Genomic DNA, 12,118 nt, shown 5'->3' with positions numbered 1-12,118 from the left:
CCGTGTTATGTAACAGAATGTTCCAGTCCAACTGCAAATAATGTGTCAATGTTCTTATAGCATAGTTTTCCATTTATTTGAACTTGGGACTAAGACACTTAGATATTTGCTAAATTTTATTTGCAAAGCATAGTCAAATAGATTTTGACGTGACTACTCTCCCTTGTTGAAATGATTATAAATCATAGAGTGATAGTAAATGAAAACGAATCCACTGTGGAGGAAGTACATCAGAGATAATATTAATCAAAGATTTTTTAGTACTTTCAAGAATGACTTGGAACATGGGCTTATTAATGAGAGCTTTACTGGTAAGATGAGATCTAGGGTGAGTGAGGTTTATAGAATCCCAGGAGCCCAGTTCACTGAAGGTCCCACATTCAATTTTCTCATAATCTCTTAAAATATAGAAAGGAGATGTTCAGTGTTGACTATAAGTTGATTAGAACTGGGTGAGAAAAAGAAACTAGATTCTTATCTTGCTCAGTTTGCATTTACTGAGGTCATTGAATTTCACCAAGTTGCAAATATCTTCTCTTTAAAATTGATCAGCTGATTTCTTCATTTAGAAAATAAGATTATAAACAAGTTTAAAATGTTTAATCCTTTTATTCATAAATGATATAAAGTAGGCATCAATGTCCCCAGCAATACTCTACCTGGACATAGAGAAAAATCCCTCCAAATTCATCTTTGTTGAAGCTTTTCAAATAAACTCTATGAAATGTAACTGAAACACAATTGGTAGCCTTACTATAAGCCTGGAAGCTGTCAGAGTGAGCCTTTGGCTTAATTCCTTAACCATTGAGTGGTTATGCTAATTCAACAAAGTCTTTCAGAGCCCCTTTTAAACTCTGCAAGGCTCTGTGTTTACATATAGGATCCATTCTTCCATGATCTTTATACATGTAAGAAGTGTATAAAGCAAGTGTCTTCAGCAAGTGTCTACTTGCTGAAGACCAGTTTCTCCATTGCGGTGTTTTGTACTTTCCAATGGGTGTTGATCTCGAATGCAGAAATAGGCAGAGAATAAGTACATGTTGATTGTGTAGTAAGTGGCAACAGTCCTTTTCTTCTGTTCCAGCTTCCAGAGTTAATCGCTCCTCTGTACATTCCTCTCCGATGGCACTTTTCACTTTGATTACTTGCTTAAATACCTGTCTGCCCTTCTCTACTGTGAACTCCCTAGGACAGAGACTCATTCCGCTTTCTATTTGCAGTACCTATGTCTGATACATTGTAGGACTGAGATTAAAGTTTGTTCAGTCAAGACATTTTCTTTCAATGGATCAACATTTCTGTTCATGTCACCGACTCTTAGCAGTATATATTTTTACTTTTAAGATGCAATCTTGTACTCATTATTGTCCTTTTTCCCATAATTCCTAATGTCCACAACAAAATTTCAGCAATCTTATAGAGGCTTAACATCAGCTTAATCAATATCAAGCTTGAAAATGTCATTCAACAAAGCAGTCCCTACTAGGACTCAGGCATTGGAGTGATGGGAACCAGAACATAAAATCAACTTAGCAAAGATTAAAATTTTCCCATCAAAATTGATAGCCATAATCTGAAATGTTTTATTGAACCAATCTCCTAGACATTTTAAAAGATAACACTAGGATTCTTAGGGCAGGGAAACTATTGTTTATAATACTCTGATGGTGGATATATGTCAATATACATTCATCAAAACCCACAGAATGTACAACACAAGTGAACCATAATGTCAACTAAGGACTTTGGGTGATAATGATGTGTCAATGTAGGTTCATCATCAATATATACCACAAATATACCACACGAATGCGGGATGTTCATGGTGGTGAAGGCTGTGGGGTCAGAGGCAGTATGTGAGAACTCTGTACTTTCCACTCAATTTTGCTGTAAACTTAAAACTGCTCTAAAAAGGAAGCCTATTATTTTTTTTTAAAAAAAAGATGACACTAAGACTGCATGAAGTCCTCCTTTTCTTAGGACTCCAACCTAGTTACTTAAGCACAATTCAGAGGAAATACACAAACAAGATTATGTTTGTGAGAGCCACTGTTTCTTCTATTAGTTTTTATCAAATCTTCTACAATTTCAACCAAAGTCATTGATTCAGTAAAGTTACTATTTGATCACTTGTCTTTTCTTAATGAGTTTTACAAAGAGGGGCCAGACAGTGATGCTCTGTGTGCAATTAATAGGGAACTTTCAATGCCCTGCCATGGACTCATCAGCCGTTGCTGACACAGCTTCACCAGATTTGCCTGCCTCTGGCACATCTTGGCTTTGCATGTGCTAGCAAGCAGCCTTTGAGACAGCAGCTCCATTACTATGCCACCGAGGTAGCTTCAACAGCCAATTGTGATATAGAAATTTCAGATGGACCCCCTCTATAAGGAGTTTAATTCTCTATTTAGGCTTGGAAGCATGCAGTTATAACTGCTTGCAAATGCTTAAGCTTCCAAGTCTATATTGAAGTAGCAAAATGTTGGAGATTTAAAGGAAGTATTAATGTATATGATGCGAATATTGATTTTTATCTCAGACCAGAGTTTCCTAAATGTCGTGTCAAGAGAACATTATTTCTGCAAACTATTTTTCCTACCTAATGAGGGTTCAGTTTTCAAAACTGTTAGGAAGGGCCGGCCCTGTGGCTTGGCGGTTGGGTGCTAGCGCTCCACTGCTGGCGGCCCGGGTTCGGATCCCGGGCGGGCACCGACGCACCGCTTCTCCGGCCATGCTGAGGCCGCGTCCCACATACAGCAACTAGAGGGATGTGCAGCTATGACATACAATTATCTACTGGGGCTTTGGGGGAAAAAAATAAATAAATAAATAAAAATTATAAAAAAAAAACTGTTAGGAAACTGCTGCATATTCTACCCTCCTTTTAGAGACTAACAAATGTGCGTTAACTTATTAAAAGCTCTCAGAAGATCTGCATTGATCAATTTAAGAACTTTATTTAACTTTAACCCAGTATTTGCTAAACTAATGTGGTCCCCTAAGCTTTGCAACTGTTGCTGTTGTAGTCTTTATTATGCTTATTAACATCCAAAGCAACTATTGTTGCTGAAAGATACTTTGGAAATTGTCAGGATGTTTGGATATTAGTAATAGTGGGCCACTAAAAATAAACTTTAAATCATTTTTCTCTGACATAATTTACCCACAATTATCTAGAGGAACGAGAGAAGACTAGATAAACAAACATGAGCAGGAAGATCTTAACAGATAAGTAAGTATGGACTGAACCACAAGAAATACACAAACAAATGCTTTTATGTCATCAGTGTTTGAGCCCTGTCATTTTTGTTTGGGTCACTGCCAAAGTGGCTGGTTCATCTCACCAGTTCTTTTTCTTTCTTTTATTTACTTATTTTTTTTGTGAGGAATACCAGCCCTAAGCTAACATCCGATGCTAATCCTCCTCTTTTTTGCTGAGGAAGATTGGCCCTGGGCTAACATCCATGCCCATCGTCCTCTATTTTATATGGGACGCCACCACAGCATGGCTTAACAAGCGGTGCATCGGTGCTTGCCTGGGATCCAAACCTGCGAACCCCAGGCTGCCGAAGCAGAGTGCGCACACTTAACCGCTGCACCACCAGGCCGGCCCCCACTAGTTCTCTTTCTAAATGAATTATGTTAATTTTTGAACATCAAGTGATGCTTCATACAATAGACATACAATATATGTTCATGACTATGTAGTAAGTGAATTTTGAAATAGTATAAATGTGATTCCTCCAAATATTTTTTATCTTGATGATAGAACCAAGATAGGAAAAGTAATACTCCCTTCCCTTTTGTCAGCTTTACCTAACACCATCAGGAGCCTCTCTAAGTAAAATTTGTTTTATCTTTTCAGGGGCAAAAACCAAAGGAGGTTTAAGTTAAACTGGACACTCTGTAAACAAACCACACTCTATATTAAACTTCATAAGAGCTTATATTGCACTAATTCCTCTGCCCTGATCAGTGATTAGGCATCTAATTCCTTGGGGGTATTTTTAATCCCTAATCTTCATTAGAGCTAGACAATATCTCTCCAGAGATACTGCCAAAATTTGGGAGATCATCACCTAAGAAGTACACATTATTGGCCTGACCAAATATACTGTTATTTTACCTTGAGCAGTTTTTCCTCTGATACTGTGCAACTCTTTAGTATCAGTATATTTACATATATGTCATATTTTTGTGATAACTATACTTTTATTTGCTTATAGTTTTGTTTTAATTTTACTTTATTCTTATCCCCAGCAGTAATATACAGAAAAATCACAGTTTGATATATTAGTTACACTCCTAATAAATATTAAAATCCACACGCCCCTTAAAATCAGCTTATATACCACCAGTTGAATGTCTAGCACACACCTTGGGAAATACTAACATGAAAATATCTTGCTGTGGAAATAAGGGATGAGAGTTGGAGTGGGGAAAAGTTAAGATAACCTCTCATAACTCTCCTTCCTACCAGATATATGCACAAATAAACAAAAAAATTTCTTTACACTCAGTACATCTCCAATATTGAGTTTCTTTGTGATACAATATATCGACCAAATGAAACATTTTATTGAAATATGCAATTTTATGAAAAAACAAACATCCCCTGGAAGGAAAGACCCATGCTGCTAATGCTGTAGACATGTGATGTATATGTGTGTGTCTCTGTATGTTTAATTCTCTTCCTTTCTTTCAAATCAAGTGACCTAGTCTCATTCGGTTAGGTTTCAACCACAAAACATCACTGTAGGCTTTTTTTTTTTCAAGATACACGTCACAACACACCAAGAAAGGGGGAACTTCCAGCGTCTGTGGTAACATCACTTGATAAACAGACTCAGTTTGAACAGCAGGAGCATTTACTATATAAAGCAGCAGAGACGGCGGCTAGCAGACACTTGCCTTGCGAAGACGATGCGAGCAGCAGCCATCCCCATGCCAAGGTTAGACAAAATGCCAGGAATGTTCTTCTCTGCCAATCCAAAGGACTTGAAAGGAACTGATCACTCACTTCTAGACGACACGCCACAAAAAAGGAGGCCAAAGACTTTGTAAGTTCCTTCAGTGTCTCATTTTGTGAATTTTGACTTAGATTATCTTTAATGGCAGAAGGATTGAGAATGAGTGGAAGAAAATACGAGCATTTAGTTTGGCCAGATCAGAGCAATTATCTGTTCTGAGTTATAAGTATATACAGTTGTATTAAAAAATGAATCATGATTGGGCAACAAATTAGGTGAGAATTTTTCCAGACTTTGGCCCATAATAATGGGCTCAATCTTAACAGAGCAAAATGTTGTATCAACTATTTTTATTATTGTCTTATTCCTTGGAGAAGTTTATTTCATGCTCTTTTCTTTTTCAAATAAAATGTATTCTACAGAGGAAATATGAATATTTACTTTTGTGTCTTTTATAGTGGAATGGATGTGAAAGCATACTTGAGATCTATGATCCCACATCTGGAATCTGGAATGAAACCTTCCAAGTCTAAGGACATGTATGTACACTAATACTCCGAATGATCATTATAAAAGTGGCCTATGCTTTAGCTCTATATTCTAGCAGGAAATTCTATTGCACTTAATGGACTTTATTTTTTTAAAATAACAAGCCTAATAAGATTAGATTACATTAGTACCAATGTAAATTACATACAAAGGTGCATGTATTTGCTATTTACCATACTGTTGCAGTATATGTATCTGGATTTTTTCACATTTTATTGGCAGATATTTTCATAACTACAGTAATTCTAAGAGAAATTTTGTTTTCATTTGGCCAAATTTTAATAAAATTTATTAGAACTAGAGTCTTAGTTTGTGAAGTTATCAAAGTATAGCAGCCATTCTAATACCATTTGTGCTTACACAAAAAAATATTTTACTAATTTAGGTAAATTTTGTCCCCTACAGACTCTCTGCTGATGAAGTAATGCAATGGTCTCAGTCTCTGGAAAAACTTCTTGCCAACCAAAGTAAGTATAGATTAACTATTGAATGTTTAGGAGTTTAGCTCGATACACTAACAGATTGAATGGCTTCATTCAAACATAGTATTCTGGATAGTAGAGTGTGTGAAAAGTTGTATTCCAGTTTTTCTGTAGTCACTGAGAGCTTCAGCACATTATGCCTCATTGTGGTGTAATGTTGACTTAACACTCAGTTCTGCCACTGTCCTCTAGACAAATTTGCCAGGACAATTCAGTGTTTCCATGGATCATTATAGGAGCGAAATTAAAAATTACACTGGGGTTCTGAAATCTGGAGTATTTAAAAGTAAACCAAACATCTCAACATGTGAACTACTATTCTGAAAGCTACCTAAAGAATGTCTTTTTGTATGTTGGATGTAAGGAGGAGGATTCATTCAGTCAGTTAATGGTTTTATCCTCCATACATTCATGAACTCACTCATTCAGCCCACTTTTCTGTGGCATGTGTTTCAGAAGCACCAAGGATTCAAAAGCCAAGACACAGCTCCTTGCCACCTTACTGTCTTGCAGGTGATTGAGACACACAGTACATAACTGCATTATATATAACATGACATGTAAGAACACAGATATGATAAAAAGCATTTTTAAACACAGAGTCTTTTTTAAACACAGAGTCTTGTGGGGAGTTTCTGATGAGAGAAGGTAAAGAATGAAATCAGCTTGCCTTACCCTCATCACGGGCACTGCAATTCTATTGGGATCAGGACCTGGTTCAGAGGTGCAGATGAGCAGCTTGTCTCTATCTAGGGGGTGAGCTTATCCTCTTCTCCCCACAAACACCTGAAAGAACCTTGCTTGGAGATGAGGAAGTTCAGCCTGGTTCATCCATCTTATTATCTGACTTGGTTTATAATTCAGCCAAACAAATAAATGGAATAGAAATGGCCCATTTAAAAGTCTCTGTAACACTAGGAAATATAATCAGTACATAACACATAGGTCATATATAGGTCTCACATTTTCTGACTAACATGAATTGAATGGGGAAATTATATTAGTTAGTGATTAACATGATGTTAATACCCTTTGTCAATGTTTGCTTCCCTAAAATACTCTACACTCTGGCTAAGAGCTGGTATTTATAAGAAGACAGATTGTTTTGTAATCAGCAGAGCAGAATTTTAATTTAATTAGCAGATGGAAGCAAAGCCCAGTTTCGTAGCCACCACTAAGCAGCTGTGGACAAGTTTGTCCGGCACCAGATAAACTATAAATGAAAGAATCGCTAAGGCCTTCCCATCTCTACAAACTATGACACAGCTATTTCGGCAGAGCCATCTGTTACCTTTGCACATAGAAACGCAATAATATTTTTCTTGCAAATTTCTTCTTCAAGTTATTCATTTATTGGCTCAATTCATGTAATTCTCTCACTCCTCACCTTTTCTTTTTAGCTGGTCAAGATGTCTTTGGAAATTTCCTCAAGTCTGAGTTCAGTGAGGAGAATATTGAATTCTGGCTGGCTTGTGAAGACTATAAAAAGACAGAGTCTGATCTTTTGCACTGCAAAGCAGAGAAAATATATAAAGCATTTGTGCATTCAGATGCTGCTAAACAAGTGAGTATCAAGTTCATTATCATCAGTTTACATGTAAAGGAACTTAGATACAGAAATAGCATTCAACAAACATAGCAAGAGGAAATCCTTTTTGAGTGTCATTGCTATATATTTAGGTATATTCATATAGTTCAGTGCAATGATAATCTAATTTTCTATGTTTGTGCAAAGATTGGATGCAAGATTGATTTTGCAAAACTAGCTAACATGATGGGGTGGGGTAAGTTGTACTGTTGTTACTGGGCAGAATTGCATATCAGGGAGTCCTTAATTAGCTAGTTCATCTTGGATTAGAATAAAATACACTGTTACAATAGTGTAATACATATGATTGCAGCAGCAAAAATATTTCCATTTAGCAGTAGTGCCCACCTTCCAGTTAAATTTTCTTGTTTCAAGCAGAAAATAGCCGCACAATGTGCCATCTCCTCTTGTAAATCTTAAACGTCCACATCACTTTTTTTGATGCATGTATCACCTTGCATGGATATTTAACTTTTCATGTCTGCCTCTTTTGTATCTTTCAATGATCTATGAGCTAACTTAGAGCAAAGGCTTGTTTGTGCTATTTCTTTTTAACTCCTCCACACCTAGTAAAGGGCTGGTTTAGAATAGGCATTCAAGAGATATTTGAACTGATTTAAATGAGGGCTTAAATCCACTGTCTTGAAAAAGCACAGTAACATCATAAAATACGCAACAAATTGAAAGTATGTACTAACTAATGAGGATTTTCTTTTTAGATCAATATTGACTTTCGAACTCGAGAATCTACAGCCAAGAAGATTAAAGCGCCAACCCACACGTGTTTTGATGAAGCCCAAAAAGTCATATATACTCTGATGGAAAGGGACTCCTATCCCAGGTTCCTCAAATCAAATATATACTTAAATCTTCTGAACGACCTTCAGGCTAATAGTCTAAAGTGACCGGTTCCTGCCTGGAGAGAATTAAAGATGGTATCAAGAACAGAAAGAATGTGCCAGTATGGCTCCCTGGGTGAACATCTTGACCTTTTGAGAGACTGAACAGTCCCAGGGGAAGAACAAATGACTCAGAATGGATTAACATGGAAGTTATTCGGGTGCAGGGTTGAAGAAGAGCAAGATGAAAATTGAGAGACAGTAGAAGGAAGGAGAGACTATGGTACTGTCATAGAACACAGTGGACCTATGTATTAGATAATCCCTCAGAACTGAGAAGGCCGGGTAACTCCAGTTACACAGAAACTGTGAATACAGGTTTTGAAACTGATTAAAATATGCTATAAGCTTCAAGGTCAACTGACATTTATGCTGCATATTATTATATAGACATGGTATTGAGCTGCTGAAATCTTTCACTTGGATGACCATTTGAAAAGTATGTATTTCGAAACCACCCTTGCTATTATTGACACAAAGTTTTTTGGTGTTGTTTTGCTTGTTGAATTGTTTTTGGCTTGAAAGAAATGAAGGAGAGAACAATGTATTTAACTTAAGCTGTTGCTCTTAAAACTGGGAAGTCAATATATTTGTAAATTAAATTATCACAGTGTCAATAATAAATGGGAGTTTTTGTATTAAAAATATATACAAGCAATTTCTGTTTACATTTCTTTGCCATTTTTAAAAACTAGTATTTATTCCTCAGATTTAAGAAAAATTCAAGCAAAGTTCTACTTTCTGTCGTCTCTTCAACATTTAAAACTATCATCCAATTAATTCTATATTTTATGTATTATGTGTACATATTGGACAGAATTCATTAGTTTTCTCTCTGCTATCACAATGCATAAACATCAAACAAACACAATATGCTTTCATATAGTCAAGCTTCAAACTGATAAGAAATTGAAGAAGTCTTTAAAAAAGGGATGGAAAAGTTATTTCAAGGAGTAATCTAATTAACAATTGATATCTTATTGTGATTTAGTTTAGAAAACCCAGATGTATTTTCTCTTTTAATGTGCAGAGCAATCCTATGAAAGTTGAAACTCAGGAAGATTAAATCACTATCTCCCAAATTTAGCTAACTATCAAAATTACCTAGAATGTTAAAAAACAAAATAAAACATCTATTTCAGGGCCCTACTCAAATCAACTGAATCAAAATCTCCAAGGGATAGAGTTATGAGAATCTATATTTTAAAAGGAAACCCTAGGTGATTTTGAAGATGCTCTGATAATCCAGGGTTGGGAATCCTGGGATTAAGGGACAATCAAAATGCCAGGGATTGTACATAACTCTCTGACTACACAGTAGTGCTCTATCTACTATGCGACACTGCCCCCTATTGACCAGAAGACATTTCCTAGGGATCACCTACAGAGAGCAGAAAAATAATCAAGATGTTGCCTCTTCCAGCACAGCCTGTAGAGCTGTAACTTTCCAGGTACCCGTGTTACATATCTTATTGAATAATCAGCAATTCACACATCATAATGAAATACAATGGATATTCTCGTACAGGTGTGCCTAGTCCTCAGGCACCCAGCAAAAGTATAGGGCAATAGGTAGACCAAATTTGAAAAGCATTATTCTTAAGTTTCCATGGGACAGAGTCCAAATCATCTCTACCTCAAGCTTTATTCCATGGTTTAGCAGGTCGTATTATAAGAGAATCTTAGGAAGAAGCCCAGTTTCATAACAATAATAATAATTCAGTATTTCTCTCCCTTACTCATTCCATCACAAATTCTGTCAATCCTCCATCTACAATCAATGTGTGTAGTTGGCACATCACTTGCTCTTTTTCTATTACCACTGTTGGAGCACAGGCTCTCATTGCTTGATAATTCATGTGACTTGTTTTCCTCTTTCCAGCCTCTCTCTTCAATCCATCCTCTGAATAGCCACAAACATCACCTTCTGAAACACAGATTTGGCCATGTCATTTCTCCTGACATACAAAATAAAGCTCAAATTTCTCCTTTTGGAATTCAAAACACTCCCAGTGAGACCTTCAGGGTATAATTCCCGTTGCTCCCTCTGGTGTCCTCCTACCTTGATGCCACTCGGGATTAATTGCCTTTCTTGAACAAGCTGTGGCCTTCATTATCTCCAGGCCTTTGGTTAATCTCTACTAGCTATCTCAAATGCCTTTTCCTACTCCTTCCAGTTTTCGAAGTCCAACCAATTCTGCAAGGCCCAAGTAGAATAACTCTTTCAGAAAGGCTTTCTAATACCCTACATAACTATGTAGTTATTGTCGATGTCTACTGGAGGTTAACTGAGTCCATGTAAACACAAGACACTCTGCTCCTATTTCTAATCCTACTGTCACACTAAATAGTTCAGGCCCTTCAGACTATGAGGCATGAGAAGTACAACTGTCCAACACACACACTTGTCATAAATTGAATGCTTCTGGTCTTTGTCTTGATACTACGCCATGTTAAAGAGCCATCCAATTTTTGGACAGATGATCCAAACAAACATCTAAGACACCTCTTCATTTTCAAAAAAAAAGTATCATCATGGCTGCATAGACTCAAGGTATTGTAAAATACTTGAAAGAGTAATTTTCTTTTCATTGGCATTGTTTATTATGATATGACTGTTTTATAAGACCCTTCACAGCAATGTGATTAGCTCCAGCGACACCTACTATTTAAAGAAATCTGATCTAACGGCTTGATCTGAGATTCTCAGTTCACAGGCTCTGTTCTGTTGTGATACTAAAGCAGTGGCAGTCAACAATATGTATGCTTTAAAACTCATTCATTAAAAAAGTAAAAATATTGGGCCAGCCCCGTGGCTTAGCAGTTAAGTGCGCACGTTCTGCTACTGGTGGCCCGGGTTCGGATCCAGGCACGCACCGATGCACCACTTCTCCGGCCATGCTGAGGCCACGTCCCACATACAGCAACTAGAAGGATGTGCAAGTATGACATACAACTATCTACTGGGGCTTCGGAGAAAAAGAAGAAAAAAAAAAGGAGGAGGATTGGCAATAGATGTTAGCTCAGAGCCGGTCTTCCTCAGCAAAATAAAAGAGGAGGATTAGCACAGATGTTAGCTCAGGGCTGATCTTCCTCACAAAAAAAAAAAAAAAAAGTAAAAACATTTATTTTTTTCAGACATATTACATTATTTCTAGTATGTGTATCTTAGAAAACTAGGAATCTATGAAGGTAGAAATGAGGGTAATGATATACCTCATGATGTCTAATAAAAAGTACACATTTACTCATTTAGCTTACACGGGATGTGCTAAAGTTCAAGTTTCTTTCTTTCTGTGTGCAGACACAGGCTATTAGTAGGAATCTTTGATGATTTATTGTTGAAAATATATTCTGAAATATGTGAAGGACAGATACAGTAAATGGTGACTTAAACTACCATAGATACAAATAATTGCTATTATACACAGAGTTGTAGAATTTACTCAAGACCAACTTGAAACCACATCTATAGAACAAAAAATACCGATCAACTACAGAAATGCTTCCATCCTTTTTGTTGAGACCAGTATCTTAAAAGCTAAAAATGTATCATCCTAAAGGCAAAATTTTGTGTCTTACTTCATGCCTTACCTAAATGTTACTATTCTACAAACAAGTCGATGGCAA

At 36.6% G+C, this 12,118-nt stretch overlaps 1 protein-coding gene across 1 annotated transcript; it reads left to right on the top strand.

Moving 5' to 3' along the window:
* Positions 1-4,008: 4,008 nt before the first annotated feature.
* On the top strand, positions 4,009-9,140 carry RGS1 (regulator of G protein signaling 1). Its single transcript, XM_004439001.3, has 5 exons — positions 4,009-5,060; positions 5,429-5,509; positions 5,925-5,986; positions 7,402-7,565; positions 8,309-9,140. The coding sequence occupies exons 1-5, from the start codon at positions 4,924-4,926 to the stop codon at positions 8,492-8,494; spliced, it is 630 nt and encodes a 209-aa protein (XP_004439058.1). The 5' UTR covers positions 4,009-4,923; the 3' UTR covers positions 8,495-9,140.
* Positions 9,141-12,118: the final 2,978 nt, after the last annotated feature.

This window comes from Ceratotherium simum, chromosome 36 (genome assembly GCF_057802395.1).
Source record: "Ceratotherium simum simum isolate JZ-2026a chromosome 36, ASM5780239v1, whole genome shotgun sequence".
Taxonomy (NCBI): Eukaryota; Metazoa; Chordata; class Mammalia; order Perissodactyla; family Rhinocerotidae; genus Ceratotherium; species Ceratotherium simum.
Note: the sequence above shows the minus strand (reverse complement) of the source record. Positions and strands in the feature narration are given on the sequence as shown.

What these genes read in the sequence shown, in the direction of transcription:
- RGS1 (XM_004439001.3), top strand. Translation starts at nt 4,924, where the DNA reads ATGCGAGCAGCAGCCATCCCCATGCCAAGGTTAGACAAAATGCCAGGA. An exon ending in AAAAGGAGGCCAAAGACTTT is followed by an intron (nt 5,061 to 5,428) that starts GTAAGTTCCTTC and finishes TGTCTTTTATAG; the next exon opens with TGGAATGGATGTGAAAGCAT. An exon ending in ATTCAGATGCTGCTAAACAA is followed by an intron (nt 7,566 to 8,308) that starts GTGAGTATCAAG and finishes TTTTCTTTTTAG; the next exon opens with ATCAATATTGACTTTCGAAC.